Source organism: Perna viridis, chromosome 14 (assembly GCF_037379345.1).
Source record: "Perna viridis isolate PV_CMFRI_1.1 ecotype Kerala chromosome 14, ASM3737934v1, whole genome shotgun sequence".
NCBI classification, from domain to species: Eukaryota; Metazoa; Mollusca; class Bivalvia; order Mytilida; family Mytilidae; genus Perna; species Perna viridis.
The window spans coordinates 1,397,165-1,419,558 of NC_142458.1; the positions used below are offsets into that span (position 1 = coordinate 1,397,165).

The 22,394-nt window shown below is 35.7% G+C and overlaps 2 protein-coding genes across 2 annotated transcripts; one reads left to right on the forward strand and one right to left on the reverse strand.

The window, feature by feature from the left end:
* Positions 1-616: 616 nt before the first annotated feature.
* LOC148597690 (uncharacterized) lies at positions 617-12,625 on the forward strand. Its single transcript, XM_088561034.1, is given in 6 exon segments — positions 617-775; positions 7,478-7,638; positions 8,728-8,892; positions 9,329-9,363; positions 9,365-10,020; positions 11,604-12,625. Coding segments are annotated over 5 exon segments (1,350 nt in total). The 5' UTR covers positions 617-775; positions 7,478-7,481; the 3' UTR covers positions 11,941-12,625.
* Positions 12,626-17,163: 4,538 nt separating this feature from the next.
* LOC148597691 (52 kDa repressor of the inhibitor of the protein kinase-like) lies at positions 17,164-18,042 on the reverse strand. Its single transcript, XM_088562056.1, has one exon. It carries the CDS (start codon positions 18,040-18,042, stop codon positions 17,164-17,166), a length of 879 nt encoding a protein of 292 aa, XP_088418182.1.
* Between the last annotated feature and the right edge of the window lie 4,352 nt (positions 18,043-22,394).

Below are 22,394 nucleotides of genomic sequence, written 5' to 3' on the forward strand. Positions count from 1 at the left end.
CAGTCATCCATCAAAAGCCAAGCTGCGAAAAAAAATAATTAAACTTCTATAGGTCAACACAAGGTCTTTAATGATGGGCAAAACCCAAACCATAAAGCATAAAAGGCATGAACGAAGTGAAACTGTTCATAAAACACGAAAATCAACCTAATCTATAGAGAAAAAAAGTTAAATGAATAAACATGAAAATAAAAAACAACGGCAACCACGTGCACGACTACAGGTTCCGGCACATAAAGTATGTGGCGGGGCTAAACATGTTTGTGAGCGCTCAACCCTCGCCAAATCTAAGGCAGTGGTGGAAAAATGAGCTCGATACAGAATACATATAAGATTTAGTGAATATATATATATATATATATATATATATATATATATATATATATAAGATTTAGTGAATATATATATATATATATATATATATATATATATATATATATAAAAAAATGTCTGAGTAAAACAAGGTCCCCTTTACAGTTTTACATGCACTAGGATCAATGTTTCATCACAATTGACAATATTTTAAAATGTGAGCTATAAACAGATATGAAACATTTTATTTTTGTTAAAAAGACGAAACCATAGTTAAGATGAAGGTTACCTTCATGTTAGACTGATATCGGAAGTCTAAGTTCGTATTACACTTCGCCCTATCAGTTACCGAGAAGCATTACATAAGAGTAAATATAGTTTCATAAAAACACCAGTGGTTTAAATTTTGGAATGTACATTTTCATACATTTACAATAGATCACACTAACACAGATACTTAAAGGTGAGAGAATTATTTATTTTTCTAAATTTTCAGACTACTGCGTACAAATTTGCGTGTGCGTGTACATGTAAATCATATTGATATCTGTTTTTTTTTGTGGATCTTTATTGGTGTATCCATTTGTTCCATGGGAACCGATTTATTCGTCGTGTCATAGCTTTCATTTTCTCTTTTCTCTACACCGGGCGTTACATTTTATGAGCAACTCAGCCTTTGTTTCTAGAAAAGCAGAGGACGGTGTTACAAAGAGGAGCGCCTGGTCCAAAATGGCATGCTCCCAGTTTTTGGAGTCCGGGTTGCTCATTTACTTTTGTTTCTTTGTGCGTGTTTCTTGTTATTTCATGTTCGTTGTTGTGTATGTCTGTTCTCCCTGTCTAGCCTTTATCCTTGGAATATATTGTGTTGATTTCCGCCCTCGACTACCGGTACGAGATCACAATTAATTCCCCTTGACGAATACAGTAGGGCAAGGATCAAATTTACAACGGATTTTTTTCATTCTGTAATTTTATGTAGAAGTTGTGATTTGGTCCTATGAAAGAAGGTCAAAATTTAGGACATTTGGCAGTGGTCACTTTTCATGTCTACGGGGTCTCCGAAGCAAAGTTGCTAAAATAAAAAATGATAGCGAATTTTTCTGGCACTCTTATAGAAATCTGCTTTTTTACATGTTTCCATATTGGTGAAGTTTGAATGAGTTTGAAGCGGTGGAATTTTTTTATATGTCAAGATGGGTCTGTTGAAATGCACTACGAAATTAATTGTGTCCTCGTACCTACCCATTCTCTCCAGCGCGGATACAGGCGGGGGGCGTGGCGGGCATGCGCCCCCCTTAAATTTGCAGAGCATGGGTTGTCAGGTGTAGATTTAGACGGTTTTAGGTTGAAACTTTAATTTTTTGCTAATTTTACCACAAAAGATATCTACATTGCACTCACTCTAGAAGAATATTTCAAAAATTTAACCTAAAAAAAATTTTAGCCTCGCTCCGCCAGGCGAACTTTTAACTGTGCGCCCCCTAATCTAAAATTCTGGATCCGCCCTGCTCTCTTTCATAACAACTTTATGTGAAATAATGGAGCTACTAATACACCAAGCATTACTAACACAGTCATGGAATAAAATAAGATGCGTTATTTTTGTTCCGAGGTCAAAGTTGGAAGTGGAAGAATTTACGCCTGCTATTTAGAAACACCAGCGTCGTCATCCACTGGGTCAATGTCATAAAGAATGTCATTCACTAAAGATCTGTGTCAATCGTTCGTCGTTATATAGATCCCTTGAACAACAATACAGAATGCATGATTCAAAGAGTTATTTCATCAACTTTCTCTAAAACTAATAAAGTACATACACTATTTTTTTTTTTTTTTTTTGGTATTATCAATTTAGATCGAATGTAAGAATTGATATAGTGGTAGTCGCCAGAGCCTTTAGATTTGTACAGCCTGATAGCATCTGCAATTATCTTATACTACCGCAGTAAAATAGTCCAACTGGCTTACCCCATTCAGATTCTATAGGTATTTCTAATATATCAAATTTAATTCTATGAATTCTATGTTATTTACGTCAATAAACAGATTCAATAAACAACTTTTACTGCGAACTTAATATGCTGGTCAATTAGGGTTGCGCATTTGACTGAATTTACAGTGATCCAATTAAAAATAGTTGACCTCTAATCTCTAATCAGTATCTGTTTATTCATATGCAATCAGTCGTTTACTGTCGATAAATTCAATGTGTCTATTTATTTTGAGACGCATAATATGGATAGAAATAAATACCCTGCGAAACTATAAATAGTCGGAAAGCTGAAGCTGCCTTCTGATATTTCATACAGGCCCTGGGGATCCAAATATATTTACAAAAATGGGGCAGTTGATCTGATCAAGAAACTTATATAAAGAAAGGAGTTCCATGCTATCATGTGCCACTCATTTTTTTTGCCAAATATTTTACAAAAGAGTAGCACAATCCTCAAACCACAATGCGCTGTGTCGTGTTTTTTTTTATTAGGGTTACCCCCTCGTGACATCGGAAGCCCGGAGACGACAAATAAAAATAAAACTTTGCTTAGACGATGGCGTAGAAATTTCGATAATGCATTTAATAAAGTTGATGTAATAACTCTTTGAATCATGCATTCTGTATTGTTGTTATCAAGGAATCTATATAACGACGAACGATTGACACAGATCTTAAGTGAACGACAATTTTTATGACATTGACCCAGTGGATGACGCCGCCGGTGTTTTTAAGTAGAAGAAATTCTTCCACTTCAAACTTTGACCTCGGAACAACAATAACGCATCTTATATTCCATGACGGTGTTAGTAATGCTTGGTGTATGAGTAGCTCCATTATTTCACATAAACCGTTAGTTATGATAGAGAGCAGGGCGGATCCAGGGTTTTAGATTAGGGGGCGCACAGTTAAAACATCGCGGAGCGAGGCGAAAATTTTTTTGAGGTTAAATTTTTTTTGAAATATTCTTCTAGAGTGAGTGCAATGTAGATATCTTTTGTGGTAAAATTAGCAAAAAATGAAAGTTTCAACCTAAAACCGCCTAAATCTACACCTGATAACCCATGCTTTGCAAATTTTAAGGGGGGGGCGCATGCCCGCCACGCCCCCACCTGTATCCGCGCTGGGAGAATGGGTAGTCGAGGGCGGAAATCAACGAAATATATTCCAAGGATAAAGGCTAGACAGGGAAAACAGACATACACAACAACGAACATTAAATAACAAAAACGCGCACAGAGAAACAAAAGTGAATGAGCAACCATAGTTTCGTCTCTTTAACAAAAACAAAATGTTTCATATCTGTTTATAGCTCACATTTTAAAATATTGTCAATTGTGATGAAACATTGATCCTAATGCTTGTAAAACTGTAAAGGGGACCTTGTTTTACTCAGACATTTTATGATATATACATATTTTCACTAAATCCTATATATATTCTGTATCGAGCTCATTTTCCACCACTGCGTTAGATTTGGCGAGGGTTGAGCGCTCACAAACATGTTTAACCCCGCCACATACTTTATGTGCCGGAACTTGTAGTCGTGCATGTGGTTGCCGTTGTTTTTTTTTATTTTCATCTTTATTCGTTTAACGTTTTTTCCTCTGTATAGATTAGGTTGATTTTCGTGTTTTATGAACAGTTTCACTTCGTTCATTTTTTGTGCCTTTTATGCTTTATTGTATGGGTTTTGCCCATCATTGAAGACCCTGTGGTGACCTGTAGAAGTTCAATTTATTTTTTTCGCAGCTTGGCTTTTGATGGATGACTGTCTTATTAGAAATCACACCCCATACCATATTTAAGCTCACCTAACGGAAAGCCATGTGAGCTATCGCCATCACTTGGCGTCCGTCGCCGTTAACAATTTTTCAGAACTCTTCTCCTCTGACTCTACTTGACCAATTGGAACCAAACTTGGTGTGAATGTTTTTTGGGATATCCTGCTTAGAACTGATATGGTGAATATTGATCCGTCAAATAACATGGCCGTCGTTACAAAAATAGAACATAGGGGTCAGACAGTATTTTTTTTTGCATATATCTCTCCAAAACCGTCAGGTTTTGCCAAATTTTGACAAAATAGCAAGTGTTCAGCATGATGAGATATATCTGTGGTCCAATTTTCGTTTTATCCTGTTAAACCATGTATGACTTATTGCCCTTTTACGAGTTCTTTTTTTATTTTTGTTGTTGTTGCTATTTTTAATGTTACTTCTATCAAAAATCTTTTCCTATGAAACTATTTGACCAATTGGAACCAGGTATGGTATGAATGTTTCTTGGGGTGTCATGCATAGAATTGTGTGGTCAGACAGTACTTTTTACATGGGTAATTCAAAGTGTTCAACATAATATGATCTATCCACGTTAAAAGATTCATTTTATTTTATGAAGCTCTGTTGGAGGTATTCCCCTTTTTCAATGTTTTTTTGCCATTTTTAATGCTTACTTATTTCTATTAAAAAAAATTTTCCTCTGACACTACTTGACCAATTGGAATCAAACTTGGTATGAATGTTCTTCAGGTAAACCGTAAGATTTAGCCAAATTCTTTCAAGTGCTGAAATGATCCTTATTGTAAGGCCCACAAAAGTCTTTTAAGGGATCTAAGTTGTCTGACGACTCCATGTAAGAGTAATTGTCCTTATAAGATGAAAAATGATGTTTTTTCTTTTACAGTTTTCAGGCCATATCTTGAAAACTATGATAGATAGAATGAAACTTTCAGTTGCTGAATGATCTTTATGATAAGGCCTACAAAATTATGGGGAATCAAAGTTTTCGGACAACTCCTTGTTAGAATTATTGCTCTTGAAAAGCAAACTTTAACAGGGTGAGCGATTCAGGCTCCTGGGAGCCTCTTGTGATGTGATTAAAACATCAGGAACATAACTGTGTCATATGTCATCAACTCATTTGAACATCTAAAGATGTCAATTGACCAACACAGATTCCTAATCCTGTAAGGCAGCCTTATCGCAAGGATTCAGCTTTATATTTTACATCAACTGATTGAATATATCTCATCCAACATTTAAACAGACAAAATTTAATGATTATGTTTAAAATTGAAACCGTAAATTGCGTGATTTTTCTGGCGGGATTGGCATTGCCCATCAATCACATGATTTTTGTTTAGCTGGAATGCCATTACCCACCGGTCTCTAAATTATCTCTCTGCACAAGAGTACAAAAAAGTCTGCAGTCATTCTTTTTACATAACGATTTCAGTTGTATGATATCCTGCTATTTGAACATTTGGTGTAAATCATAAACAAAAACCGGCCAGGCTGCCCAACAAAGCTAAATCTATGGATGTCAAGCATGTTTTGTGGTGGTCAATTGACCGATCATCAATCTACTTGTTCATTTATTCAAAAAGCATACTGTAAGCTAACAAAGTGAGCTAGATATTAAGGAAGCCATAAGGGGTGTGATTTAAATTACCGGGTAGTTAGTATGTTTTTTTCATGAGTAATCAAGAGAACCAAGGTTATAGAGGTAACGGAAAGAATGTAGTCCAGAGAATAAGACCTGACGTATAAATATGTTTCATTTCTTTATCAAGAATATTTTTCTCTATTACTTTAATACGGATATGATCATGTCATTAAATAACGACTCCAAGCACATAAAATGTGGCCTTGAATGTTTGAACTCTTTGTATCGTGGAACAAATACAAAAACCCGATCGAGAGTACATCTGTACTAACCTCGATCACCCGGACTCTATACACCTTTGCAGTCTATGTTCATTTTGTCATAAAAAGACCAGTAGAACTGAACGTTTTGTTCCGCAAATTTTTTGTGTAGGATATTTTTTGTAATTTCATTGAATAATGATTGAATAGAGAGTTAATATTGAGAAGCTGTTGTATTAAATGTTTAATCAGGTCTTAGTTTATATAGTTTTAAACTTTTAACTCGAAAATATGTTTTAATGCATCTATTATTTCCATGAAATAATCCAAGTTTTGATGTCTTTCTATTATGAGAAATAACACAGAACTGTCTAAATCAATACTAGACGTACTCTGAGTCACTCAAAAGGAATACAATTTTGTTTGTTGTTAAAGAAATTGTCTTTAAACAGAATGCAAGTTTCTCACCAACAGAAATTTTACTATACCTCAATCCTACCATCTTTTCTAACACCACATGCTCAATATCAGAATAGATAAATATATAACAAATATTTCCTATTCGCACGAATCCTTCGACTACATCTAACAGAATAACCTTGACATCAATATTTAGCAAAAATAAACTCTGCTTTTGTGTTACTGGTTTATTTTGTTTTGTATCAAAAAAGCAACTTTCTATTTTAGCTTATCCACAGGGGCTTGCTCCCACTATCAAATATGTAGCCCCACTAGTATATACGAGAACATGTAGGTTTATTTACATTAATCAGTCTTAACTATCATTTTTGTATAAAATGGAAGATTTTTTTTGTGTTTCTTCAGTTTTTAGTCCTGGTGATCAAAGAAAGTTCATTAAATCCAATTCTAACTCAAAATGGCGGGGTCAAAGGACCGGAAGTTATAATGCGGTATTGGCCCTGGTTTGATCCATATTGGCTCTGTATAAATGCCCGGTTTGAATTCATGTCTATTGGTCAGTTTTTGACTTACTTTAAAGTATTTCGGGTAGTTGGTTAATAACTTTTTTGACTATTGCATAGATGTCATCAGTTCGGTAAATTTATTATTATACCATTCATTCAAATCCTGCTATAAAAATCCTTGATTTCATCAAGAATACATGATAATTTAACGAGTTTTACTACATGTATATACATGTGAAGGATTGACAATTCTTTTTGCATAGATCTATTCAAAAGCCCACAACTAGAAAGATGTTCGGTAACCCTTTATATAATAGACGGACTATCCTTGAAGATCATTTGTCCTTGAAAGTTTAATTTGAAAATGTCCCCAGATTTGGATTTTTAGCTATAATATGAAAAACAACGATGTAATTGATGGGCGTTATGACAATAATTACATAGGGAAGAAGTGATCTCATTGCTTTTTATTACAGCGTAAGAAACCATAGAAGATTAGGAAGAAATTGTCATTGACACGTCTTTTTAACAAATACTACTATTAAATCGATCGTATTTGAATGGTAAAAATAAAACGTAGTCATTGTTTTTCTCTGCAGAGTAATGGGCGACAAGAAACGTGTATGCATTATAGGAGCTGGGCCGTGCGGAATGTCTGCCTTATACCAATTCGATCAGTTGGCTGATCCATCTGTGGAAATGGTTTGTTACGAAAAGGCAGACAACTGGGCTGGACTCTGGAACTATACCTGGCTTACAGGTACAATTAGGAACGTTACCCTACCGATGCACCATGTCCAGTTTTTAGTTTAGTCCCGTTTGCTCATTTACTTTTGTTCTTATGTGCTCAATACTTTGGTTATTTCACGTTATTTGTTGTGTGTGTCTATTTTTCTAGTCTATTTGTTATTCTTGGATTATATTCTTTTGGTTATCGTTCGAATCCCGGTTCCCTTGGTTTTCTTATCTTCATAATAGTAGCACATACTAGTCTTACAACAGTTTAGAGATCAGGCAAAGTCATTTAATCCTGGTGTAGGAGCATTAAGCCCTTATTAATCACACACAATATCAACTTTGTTAATATAACATAAAAATTGTTTAAAACATAGAACAACATGGAAAACCTCTCATCAAAGGGCATGCTGTAACAGGCCCCAAACATCCTTATATACATGTATAGGGAAAGAGTTGCCCCTATATATTCAAGTAACATAAAAATAAACTAAAGTTGAGAACGAAACAAGACATACAGCGGCCAGAAATTTCTGACTTGGGACAGGCGCAGAAATGCGGCGGTGTTAAAGTACTTTGGCGTAAAAACAACCCCGTTTAAAATCTGGCCACTGTAATAAATATTACACAATTTAACATACTTAAAATCAGGAATAACATCGAAAGTAGCAAGAAAAATGTAAGTAAAAATAAAAATCTGTAAAGGGCAATAACTCCAATATGGGTCAACAGGAATTGATTTAAAAAAAAATGTTGACGACGACGACGACGACAACGGGAGCCAATTAAGTGATGACGATAGCTTACATGGCTTACGGAGCTAGAAGTCTATCTCCAAAATGACATTTCCGTCCTTTCCTGATAAAAGCACATATGTTTCGTCGATTTTAGGTTTGAACTGCTTGTGTATTCTTTTTAACCTTTATGTGAATTGAAAATTTCTAACTATTGAAAACTCTATTTCTGTACAGTGTTCAATATCTGGTGGCGGTTACTAACTAAACTTGTTTTAATATATAATAGTGCTTGATGTAATTTTATAGAGAGCAATATTTCTGACGTGTTAAGAAAAGAACACATTTTTCATTGTAAACATTATCTAATAATTTATTAGGAACTGATGGTTATGGAGAGCCATGTAACGGTGGACAATACAGACATTTATGGTCCAACGGTCCTAAAGAATGTTTAGAATATCCAGACTATACTTTTGAAGACCACTTCGGAAAACCTATACCCTCATTCCCGCCTCGGCCTGTTCTTCGAGATTACATTGAAGGTGAGTTGTGGATAGAAATGAAATACATGTAACTGTGAAAAATTTAAGTGTCTGTCTGTCTGTCGGTCGGTCCTCATTTTTTGTAAGTGCAGCTTCTCCTAAACTGCTAAAGGGATTTTGATGAAACTTTATAGAGTGAAGTTTACACCTCATGTGTGATAGATGTGGTATACATGACGAAATATAAATACTGTCAGTGGACTCTATATGGAGATAATCCAACTTAAAGTGTATACGTGTTGATACCTCGTAATACAAGTCCTCCAAAACCACATAAAGGATCTTGATTAAATTTTCTAAGAAATTTTAGCACCATAAACGTGCATGACGGAATGTGAGATTAACTAGATTGGATTTATTGATTGTAACAATATTAGTGAACTTTTCAGTGATCGATCGTGCATATTTCCTTCATGACTTATTAACTATTTTACAGGTCGATTCACTAAAAAACCAAAAACAGATTTGAAGAAAAATTATACAGTTTCATACTGTTGTCAGAAGCGTAAGATACAACGATAGTTCTGACAACTTCACCATTACCGCAGAGGATCTTAAAAGCCGCGTTGTTTCCGATGAAAAGTTCACGCATGTCATTTGCGCAACAGGAATTTTCAACTTTCCAAATAAACCAGATTTTGCTGGAATGGAAACTTTTCCAGGGCGTATCATACATGCTCATGATTTCCGAGATGCACGTGAGTTCAAAGGTCAACGTCTTCTTGTAATCGGTTCAAGTTACTCAGCAGAAGATATTTCATTGCAATGCATGAAGTTCGGTGCAAAGAGCATCGTGACGTCATACAGAAGCAAACCAATGAACTTTAAATTTCCGAAAGGAGTTGAGGAACGCCCACTTATAACTACAATTGACAAAAACACAATTAACTTTAAAGACAAAAGCTCCACCGAAGTTGACGCTATCATTCTCTGTACTGGTTACATATACCATTTCCCATATCTTGGGAACCAGTTACGCTTACAGTCCAACCTTAACGTATATCCCGCCGGTGTCTACAAAGGCTCTCTCTGGCTAAAGGGCGGGAACGACAAGCTATTTTACATGGGAATCCAAGACCAATATTATACATTTACAATGTTTGACGTTCAAGCTTTGTGGATATGCAAGTAAGCAGTCAATAATTTAAACAACTCAAAAACCGTGGAAACTAGAGAAAATTCCAAGTAGAACTGAATCTTTATACAAAAAAAAAAACCCAACAAAAAACAGAAAGGAGGTGATTCATGCGTGTAAAAAAAACCCACTAGATTATCTTTTATTGCTTATTGAAACAAAAAACAGTTACAGACCACATAACCAGTCTTTAATAGTTTGTCATTTGGTTGTTGCTCTTTTGAGATATGAATTGTCATTTTGCAAGAATTATCGTTCTTGATTTAGTTGGTTTATGCGGGATCCGCGATGAATTATATATGTTTTTTTTCCAAAAATACAGATCTGAATATAGTAAGGACCATCGTAACGTTAACATATTATACATATGTAAGTTGACTAAAATGCATCGTGTGTCCGGCCTTTTTTTATGCACTATGAATCACCTTCTCTTAGGCATAGTCAGAATTTACATGGACAGGTACTGAAGACGCATGCTTGTTTTACATTGGGTTTCTCGTTTAGCAATAATTGGTGAATCAAATTACAATTAATTGCGAATGCAATTGAAACTTAAGTTTACAAGCTTTTTAAAACTTTAAACCATTCTGCGTAAGAATCAGGCAATGGGTGGCACATAATTTTTTTTCAATTTGGTCGAATTCGTTCCAATATTTAAGAAATATAGGAAACAACCGAAAAGCTATTCCAATTCATTCTGAAGCACCGGTGACGTAGACATTTTTGAATGCTCGAATTGGGAAAAAATGCGGGAAGATTTCCTGCTATTATTCCATAATTTTAACTCAATTTGACCTATCAGTATTTTAAAAAGGCAAATTTTACACAGATGTTTTTTTCTGGATGTTATAAGATATAAATACTCAGAAAAGCAATAAAATCTCTGCATTTTTTTATTCACGTGCCACCCCTCATACACATTTTGCCAGACTCTTAGACAGAGATGTACATAGATATGCAACTGAAGTGCACTTAAAATAACTGGTCGAAAACAATGATAGTGTTTACAGTACAAGAACGGAAATAAGGCATGAAAGTTGAAATACATTTTTATAAGTATAGCATCATATAACAAGTATATTTAAATACATAAGTACAATGTCGTGAAACGTATTTAATTTACCTTAACAAAGTGGAACTAGTTCGAATTTTCTTTGATTCGGTTGCTGCCCTCTTTTTTCTTTGGACCAGTCATTATTTAAAGGTGGGGTTTGGACCGATGCATTTCATATTCTCATTAAAAAATGTCGGTTATTTGCTGTCCCACCAGTGTTGAAAAAACTTTCAGGATGTAAGGGAGTGTCCTATTACAATTTGCACCGTTCCTCAAAGGAGAATTGCAAGTTCGGAGAAAATTCAGCCTAAATCTAGATTAGAATTTTTGTATACATCATATCGGATAAATTTTACAGCAGTTGAGTAAATTATAGGATTTATTTCGTTTATTATTCATGCATACTACAATTGCTTCCACCGGAATTACTCGGCAATTTCCGCAACACTCGTTTTCCTCCTAACGAGAAAGTCTGAGTAGTTCCGATTGCAATTCTTTTTGATTAAAAAAGTATTTTTACAGGTTCATAACTGGTAAATTAGATGGAGAACCAAAAACTGCAACTGAAATGAAAGCCGACGAACTAAAATGGGTCAGACATCGAGAAGCCATTAAAGATTGTCATGGCGACATTGATTTCCAGTCTGACTTTTTAATTGATCTCTGCAATGCCTCCGGATATGACGGCGATATTGCTAAAGGCCGAAAACTCTTCCATAAATGGGAGCAGGATAAAGTAACAGATATTGTTAAATATCGTGACGAGCAATTTACGTCAATTTTTACTGGAAAAACAGCACCAAAACACAAACCTTGGTATGAAGACTATGATGAGAGTATAGAGGCTTTCATTAATTAAACTAAAAAAGAACGTTTTATGGTTCAAAATTTTCCATTCGTCTGCTCAACAGGGGCTTTATTTAATAAATGCAATGTGTAATCAAGGCACTTATCAGAGAACAAAATGTATTCAAAATTTGTAAAAATACGGGAGGGGTCCATGTAGAAAATAAAAAAATGCCATACTTTGCTTTTTGTGCTAGTGATACAGAATATTATTTTTTTTTCCTACAAAAGGAGGAAGTCCAGCCACGAAATCCCCGTCAAGTCTTTAATGCAGATTTTAATTTCCGGTAAATGCACATATGTGCAGTACAAATCAACATTTAAAAAAGCTCTTTTTTAATTTAAACATATTTTATTGCTAAAATTTACAGGCAATTGGATTGAACGTAAGTTATACCAACTTACAAAGGTCCTTTCCACATATTTAATTACAAATATTTCGTAAACATACGTCAGCAATAAAACACAATGATTATACAATGTAAACAACTAATTGTAACAAAACTGAACCAAGGACAGTATATATGTTATCATATGTGATGAACTTGTCATTTCAATATCTGAGTATAAAAGAGAGAAAATATTGGAAATATTAACAGGATGAAGTTAAAATTGCTTGCTATGATCATTCTATGTCAAAACGCTTTGGTTGTTTGATGAATAATCGAACTGATTTAAATATATCTTTGTTTAAACCATCAGATAAGTTGTCATTTCTAAAAAGCAAAGTTTCGATTGTTGGTTCTGGTAAAAATGCAGTATTATTCTTCAACTTATCTCGTGTCTCTAAATATAATGGGCATTCCAAAAGGTAATGTATGGCATTTTCAACCACCCAGCCGCAGACACAACCCGGATCATTTACAAAATTAACACCGGATAGATCTGCATTCAGGGCATTACACCTGTGTCGATCATACGGTGATAAACAGTTCTTCAGATGGGATGGGCAATCTCGATTCAATCTCACTGAATTATATAATGTATTACATGCTTGTAAGCCTTGAACTTTATTGAATTTTATAGTTGCTACATAACTTGATGACAAATGAGGGCATCAGTACACACTCGTGTAAGTTCCGGGCAGACTTCCATTGCAATGGTATTTAGCAATTTTTTTCAAGTACCTTATTTCAAACAAGTTTTTGCATATACAAACACATCTATGTAGCATATAAGCTTTCTAATGAGCCAAGGCAATGATTACTTTAAGGTACTCCAAGCCATATAGGCAAAAGAATGAATGGTACTCCATACCCACTAAAATTTCTTGATGTAACATACCCGAGGTACCCCATTCCACCACCTGGGGTACACATCCCAGTTGCTCTGTGGGCAGAGCGCCCTAGCCCCCGGCTAGGGTTCTGAGTACTATTTAGTCGCCTTTTACGACAAGCTTAGCGCTGCTGCAGGCCTATTCTTTTAACACCCTGACCTGCACCGAGCTCGATTGATTGGTTTCATGCGTATTCTCTACATTTCTAAAAGTTATTAAATAATATGAAATACAGAGGTTTTGGAAAAGTTGGACATACTCTATGTTGAGCTTAAAACCTGAAAATTACCTGGAATACCGGCAATCTGATCATTCTTGTTGTTTTCATGAAACAGGCCTGGTTCAGTATCGGCAACCTCTGACATCTGACCCAAGCACGTACAATCAGTTCCGTACAAAAAGGGATATTAATAATACATCGGAACTATACTCGACGTCACATACAACACATTTTCGATTTGAAGCTCTACTTTTTAAACCGTCGGGACTTACCGCTAGAGTTGTCTCTCTTTTATTTAATATGAAGATAGTTCGCATATATGCATGACGTATTAGTACCAACGAGTCGCTTATTAGCTTAAATCATGCGTAACAAATCCTTACGGGAAAATCCCATACTAATATCCGCCATGTTGGTTTCTACGGGACGATTTGTTTACAAACGAAATTCGTAAGTTCCCGTCGAATTCCGGAGACAATCGTCTGCTTGATCAACTTCTCGGTATTGTACGTTGTTGGCGTAAAATAAATCCGAGATATCCGAAATAACGCCGAAATGCATTCTGGGTTCTTCGGTTTTTGGACAAACCATTTAAACGTAAACAACATCTCCTAGCAACCCGATCACTGTAAACATGGCCGACTTTTTACAATGTAAATATTGGCACCGAGAATTAAAATCTGACCGGAATTTAACGATTCAATGTTTAGGAAGAAGCCGTTTGGCTAAACGAATGAGCAAGTCATTTAAGACAATTTAAACGACGATAGGTGTCAATTAAGTCGTAGAAAATATTTTTATTTAAATTTTAACAGTATGTTATTTTTGTGACGCCGAGTATAGGTATACATCGGGAAGAGGGTACAGCAGTATATATGTCAGTTGCCTTTTCACAAAAAAAAATCGTAAGTGTAAAATTAGTCGTAACTTATGACGTCATAGTAAATCAAAATATTGTGACATCATAACTTACGACTAATTTTACACTCACGATTTTTTGTGAAAAGGACCACAGACCTTTAGATATTGAATTTCTATATTTTAAGACACTCATTCCTCCACTATTTCTCCTTGATATTTTTTCCTTTTTACGACATTTCGAAATAGTGTTGTATCTAGGCAGAGTGTATTTTATGAATACCTCGTATTTTACTTTTTCAATAAAAGATACGTCTGAAATTGTGTCTCCTAAACCATGGACATTCCAGGCAGATATTGAAATTTGTTTGAGATTTGAATTAGTATTATTGTCCATATTCATACCAACTCTAGCTATAAAACACATGTCCCACATTGGACAAGAAAACATATACATGATACATATACTTAAATAAACATAATTTTCAGATTATCTGTATATCTACTTTTACAATCAAAGTGAAATAACTTTTCATTTAGTTTTTGATCATACCAAGAAAGACAACACTAATTTTTGCATTTTGACTATTTCATGAATCAATAGTTTTGGTTTTTTTGCATTTTTTATGTAAATATACAGCTGAGAAGCCAGTGACCTCCGCCCGTTACTCTAAAGTTTTTTTTCGTCCAAAGGGAGACAATGGAAATTCCACCAGAGGGCGTAATAATCGTGCCCCGTGCAGGTCCGGGTGTTAAAAGAATAGGCCTGCAGCAGCGCTAAGCTTGTCGTAAAAGGCGACTAAATAGTGCTCAGAACCCTAGCCGGGGGCTAGGGCGCTTTGCCCACAGAGCAACTGGGATGTGTGCCCCAGGTAGTTCAATGGGGTACCCCTGGCGTGTTACATGCTGGGGTTGTCGGGCTATAATACGGAAAACCTGACTGCAAACCATAGTGGTGCACCGTGTTGGGAAAGATGCCACGTTCCTCGCACGTTAAAGAACCCTACTGTGGTATTCTCCCGGAGTAGGAACCATAAGGCTCCGCCACAGGAGGCTAAATTGCCGATCCCACCCACCTCCCCCTATTTCCAGTGGCAATCAAAATTTGTCGACCCCATTGTCCTTGTGTCCCATCCCTTTTTCATTTCATCATCATTTCATGTTCATTTTATCATCAGTTTCATGTTCATCGTCTGAATATAGCTGAAATATTGCTGCTCGGACGTTAAACCCCAACAAACAGACAAACAAAGGTAATAATCGTTGAGCATTACGTATGATTGTTTACATCGGGTACCTCAAGAAAATCGTGTAAATTTGAATAAATTTAGTTGATCCGTGAATATGAAGAAGAAAAAGTGAAAGGAAATTGATTTTTTCAGGTGAAAACAAAATCTGAACCTTTAGATTTTGGTCATTCATAAAAGACTGATGCTAAATTCAGAGTGTTGCTTTCACTTTCGGTACCAACATATGGCGAGAATACTCAGGGCTTATGAATACCTGACACAATCGCATCCCATTAGTTATTTGTGAAAGAATTGACCAAAGATGTAATCCTTGGACATTTCCCTTTCGAATGATACATAAAAACCGTCACTCGATTTCCATGCTATAAAAATAGACATTTATTATGACCCTTGTCCAGGACCATTACCGGCTGATGGTGATGCAGAAGGGATACTGGTGTAGTTTAGTTGAATGTATTTTTCGTTTATAAGTAAATTATTGTGCATTCTTTTAGTTGTTTCTAATATATTATATATTCCGATTCTGCCGTAAACAAAAGTTTGCTTACTTGTCACCATTGTTTATAAGCGCAAGTAAACTTGAAATTGCATGAGGTCTCGCGCGTAGCTGAGGCCAAATTGAAGTGTAGGCAAAATTACGGCAGGGGGTCGTTTAAGGCCCCCAGCAGGTCCAGGGGGCGAACCCCCCCGAAATTCCGCGGCGTTTTAGAGCATCATTTATTCCTCTCCTGGATGAATTTTATCTAAAAATTTTGACATTAAATTTTTAGGCATAATGAACGTTGGACATAATCGGCTATGGAAAATATCACTTTTTCATGCATCTAGGTTTATATTTGGAGGAATTCGGGACAAGCTTGGTGTGACCGACATACCTGAAAAAGGATCCCATCATATGGGACCCCTAATTAAAGCTGCATACCAAATATCAGAAGACTGCTAATGATAGTTGCTGAGACTATGTTACAAAAATTTTTGACACTGATAAATGAATAAGTCGGCTCTTTGGACAGGAAGTAAATGACCGACAGTCCCGAAAATGGATCCCACCATATGGGATCACCATACACTGAGGCTGCATATCGAATATGAAGTGACTTCGATTGATATACCGGTAATATAGTTGTTGAGAAATCTGTTAGGTTTGTTCCTGCCCGCCCGCCAATTCACCATGTACTATAACTCAATTACACTTCGGTAAAATTCGGGTAAATATAATGTTATTAATTAAACACTTTTTCACAAGCATATCCTTTATTTCGGTCTGCAAATGACCAGGGGCATTATCATAGAATGCAACTTGACTATGTCAATATCGTTAACCCTATATGTATAATCCTATATGTACGTTAGAGACTAGATTAATAATATTTAACATTAAACTGTTAAGGACAACATATCAGCAATTAACTGAGGGAATATCTAATTAATAACAAAAGTCCATGAAACGACTCTTAGCCGCTACAAATGATCTTATGACACTTTCATCGTCAATGTCCATACCCCTATGTACATGGAGAAGAGCTAACCATGACAAACGATCTTCTACCATTGTAGATCTGAGGTATGTTTTCAAGCGTCTTAGCGCACTAAACGAACATTCAGTGGTAGCTGTGGTTGCTGGCATGGTTATCAGAATTGATAAGATCGTGTAAACTGGAGGATATAATTTTTTGTTTGTAGCGCCATCTTTAGTGACTTTGGTTTTTCCTGTACACCAGGCAAATCCCAGCGCCGTTTCCATCTACTCATTTCTGAACTGAATGTCTCGAAGTCTAAAGGTACATCATGTTTATATGTATCATGTAGCTTCTGGGTACATTCGACATTCAGATTAACCAAACGAGATGGAATTAGATTTTGGGCTAGAAATCGATCACTATTTTCTACCAATCTGCTGTTCAGTTCAGTGATGAAATGATCCAGAAATGGGTTGTAAAGAGACCTCTGCCAATACTGACTTGGAGTGTCTGCTGGTTGGTTGGCACGATGTATTTGTCGACATGCTCTTCGTGGCATGCTTGGCTCGATTTCAAACTTCGCTGCCAACCTAACAGCGGAATCGAAAAGAGAATCCCACTCATTCTGGTCAAGTCTCTCTGCAGATAGCTGGTCGATTACTATTTTACCCTCTCTGACGGCTTCCACCAAATCACAATTTTCATTTTGCAAAAAAGTGGTCAGGTGTACAATGCTCTTTAATATGTGCTCTGTTGTTATTAAGCCGATAATAAAATCGAATTTCAAGAGAGCAGCAACATACGGGCCAGCCTTGGCGTCACCGTCCTGTTGAAGGTGTTCCAATGCACTTACAATAACGGGAAATGCAACTAAAAACATGTGCAAAGCATCAGCCCGGCTTGTCCACCTTGTTTCACACAGTGTGCTCAACTTCCTTCTTCCATCCAATACGTCCTTAGTGGCTTCATCCTCTTCAAGTTTGTCATAAAACGCCTCCATGCGTTTTGCTGAATGGTCAAAACAGAAAGCTATTTCTAGAACTGTTCCCATAATAGTGCGGACACTGGCTTCTTTACAACGGATGCAAGTCGTTCCGGCCCAAGTGACCTTGTGTATTTCATGGATGACGTCAAGTTATGAGTCACTGTTACTGATAAAAATCTTGTTGCTATGTTGTTTTTTAAAATACCTTGCACAATGTACCTCTTAAAATATAGCCAGATTACCAGTATCACTATACTGATTTTATGGGAAAATGGAAATAATGATCAGGAAAGGCAATTTTCCCCAAATTATGCATTTCTCTGAAATATGCCATAATTTTATTTATAAAAACTTATGAGTTTTTATGTTTTTCTTTTTTTTACATTTTATGAAAGCGTGTGGTATTGTGAGTCTAATAAGACCAAAACTATCAAAATCAGAGATAGGGCTACAAAGAAATGGTCATTTTCATATCATGCCCCTAAGTGATATTTTCCCTAAATTACTAAAAAATTACAATTTTAACTAACTTGTCACACCAAAGTGATACCTATGATAATTCAAGAAGTTGTAATAGCAAATATCATTTATCATTATGAAAAAAGAACAGATTTCAACAATTTATATCATACTTATTTTATTACTGTGTGATTCTAAGTCTGTGCTGTGTGACTATTTGAGTTCTTTGAATATCCCAAGCAGTGACCTTGTGTATTTCATGGATGACATCAAGTTATGAGTCACTGTTACTGATAAAAATCTTGTTGCTATGTTGTTTTTTAAAATACCTTGCACAATGCACCTCTTAAAATATAGCCAGATTACCAGTATCACTATACTGATTTTATGGGAAAATGGAAATAATGACCAGGAAAGGCAATTTTCCCCAAATTATGCATTTCTCTGAAATATGCCATAATTTAATTTATGGTCTCACTAACCACTTCTAACGTTTCCATTACTTTACATGTTAAAAAAGTAATTTTCAAAGTCTCACTGTGAATTCCCAGGACAAATGACATCTTAAAGCTGCATACCGTTGCGAAGCTTGGAAAATAAGGCTTCCAAAATCATTATGCTAATGGTACGATGATAGTAGAAATTCTTCACAAAATTTACTTGAATAAATAATACTCAAAATCCACATTTTTACCTGTTCTGCTAATTACTCACACATGTAAACAATATTCATACACTTTTTTAGTTAATTACATATATGATTTTAAAGTACACATTCTCAGCTTTATTTTGACTACTTTTAATCATAATACACACAAATAATGCGCCTACAATGCATATGTCTAGGTTCAGTGTGTTTTTGGTACTACATAGGGGGTGGCCATTTGATCCGGAAGTGGTTAGTGAGACCTGAGCTTGCACGCCTTCGTTCTTGCCGGACATGTTGGCCGCGCCGTCGTATCCCTGGCCACGCATTTTCACACAATCAACTTTATACTCGTCTAATTTATTCATAAGTAAAGTTGCAATCGCTCTGCCACGTGTACTTCTAGCGTGCACAAATCCAATGAACTCTTCCCTGATATTTAAAGCACTGTCCGTAGTTTCCATGAAGCGGAGACAAATGGAAACTTGTTCTTTGGTTGAGGTATCGGTTGCTTCGTCAGCAAGAATAGAGAAAAAATCTCCCTTATTGCAAGCAGAAACAATTTTACTTCTAATTTGCGAACCAATTATAGTCAAGAATTCGTTCTGGATATCAGGAGAAGTGTATTTTGCCTTTGGATTTGACGGGTTGGATAAATGAAGGGAGAGTATTTCATCTTCAGCTGCAGCATGCTTCAATATCGCCATGAAATTACTACGCTCCTCTGTGTGACTTCTAATGGCGATGTTTTGCTTTCTACACAAAATGAGAATTTCGATAATTCTTGTAATTATATGCCTGTTTTCTTGATTTGAGTCTCACTACCCGAGGAAATAGTAGAATAGAATAGCACTTATCGAAGGCATTTTTTCTCAACAACCTGCAGAAAATTGTCCCCTAGTTCCGCAAATTTGTAATGGGTGGAATCGCTTCTTTCATGGCGCGTGAAATAAGTAGATATATTTTTCCAATCATTTAGCGGCTTAATAAATGTTTTGTTTTTTTCTTCCAATCTCCCGAATAGAAGACATGGTGCACAATAGACGGAATTCTCCGAAATTGAATAGCGTAACCATTTATGATCCTTGAACCATGTTGATTGTGCCTTCCTCTTCTCGCCTGTTTTTTTGTTTCTCTAAAATTAAAATTTAATGTTGGGACTGGGAGGAGAATAAGATGAGTTTTCGACAGCATTAGACTACACATACATGATTAAAATGATATCCTTTTATATTTTACTGTGATCTGATATGATTACATACATTTGCAATTAATGGAAATATACATAAACAAGAAGTCTGTGAGCTAATGCTCACTAATGATACCCCCGCTTTCACAACTTCGGCAAACAGGAAGTAGACCAGTCAGGGGGACGAAATCGGTATACACCATATGGGGACCACAGGGGAAAGTAATGTGTAAAATATCAGGCGCCTGCGTCATATAGTTGCTGAGAAAACTGCGACGAAAATTTTGTTACGGATGGATGCACTGATGCACGGACGGACGCACGGACAGAGGTAAAACAGTATACCCCCCCTTCTTCGAAGCCGGGGTATAATCAAGTATAGAAAAAATGGAAATGGGGAGTATGTCAAAGAGACAACAATGTTGACAGAACAAGAATACAAGCTCTATTCCTTGATAAACTATATTTGCGTTTTTGTCACACGCACATTCACTCCATATCCTTCTTTTTTATATAGAGCATAATTTAATTCAAGTTGAGTTATGACAAACGGAGGGAGTCTCAAATAGTTTTCTCACCAAATATTTGTGCAGACCATATTCAGGTTTACCACCCGTGATTGAATTTGTCCTTAAATGGTACATGTATGTAAAACGTTTTAAACGGAAAAATACGCTTATTCTTTTTTTTTTAATTTTTCAAATAATATTGACATGCATCCAAATGACGAGCCTAAGATGATGATTATGGGAGTATTTTCCGCTGCAACAGACCGATTTCGATTTCTTTTAAGTTCTAATTTTTAACACAAGTCCAGAACCAATTCAGTTTGGGCCCCACTGAATGTAAAACATACTGAATAAGATTGGACGAGTTATTTAAATAATTTATGTGAGGCCGTCATGTGAGATTTTAAAATATTTTCTGGAGACATAATGCCACCTTTATCATGTCTCTGGTTTTATTGGGATATCTTACCTGGTCGGAAAAGAGAAATTAATACACTGTTTGGGTTCCCAATCCATCTTCAGTAAGTCAACTTTCGTCTGATGCTTTGACAGTTCGGTATATGGAGGATTAATGTTAGGAGACAATGAATTCGTACTTGTAGATGCTGCTTCCGAGCCCTGAGAACCGCTGGCCTTCCGATCCAACGGTTTTAAATAACAGTCGAGCTTTTTCATTTTGAAAGCTAGCCGGGAAACGAGGAGATAATGTCACTTGTAAATGTTACGGCCGAAATCGGAATATGGCCCATTCCGGAATGGGACGCGTCCTGAATCGGAATAATGCGAGATTCAACGTCATTCCGATTCAGGTCGTCCGATTCCGGAATGGGACGATCTCGTTTATAGATATTTCAGTGCATATTTCGAGATTTGTAAAGGGAACTTGCTAAATTAGCTCTTACCACTTTTTCATGTTTAATTAAAAAATCGCTACAGAACAACACCTTATTTATCCATAAATCCCTAAAAAACGGTGCATTTAAGTGATTTTCTTTTTACACTCAATAATTTTACGGAACCTTAAACAATAAGCGGGTATATCACCTGTTATATATTCATTCATTTACTTATGTTACTTTTTATGTATTATTTTAGTTACTATATGTTCTTTTTGTGTTTTTCTTTTTTCCATGTCTGGTCTTTGTCCCTTGATTACATTCTTTTGATTTCCGATAGAATTTTGGTTCCCTTAATTACTTTTTAACTATACACTACATTATTACCATATATTTTATTTTATATTGTTTAATTTTGTTGCTATAGAAATATTTCTATTTGAATTTATTTCTTTAATGATTAATTTGTATGTATATAACCGAAAAAAAAATAATTCAGCATTTATAATTTACATTGGACATCGGAGCTGAAAGAGAATTGTAGTCACATTTCTGTTCTTTTTTTTTCCGGCTACATGTTTAGCATGATGGAACATTTTATTCCTAATTGACTCTATAACATATTATGATGCCAATGATATGCAAAACACTTAGTAATGTTTGATATATTTAAATATTTTGGCAATATTGTATTACAGATAATTTATATTTTCAATTATTTCCACCATTTTCATCAGAATTAGAGGAAATGAGTTATTATTTGTTCGTGGGTTGATTGA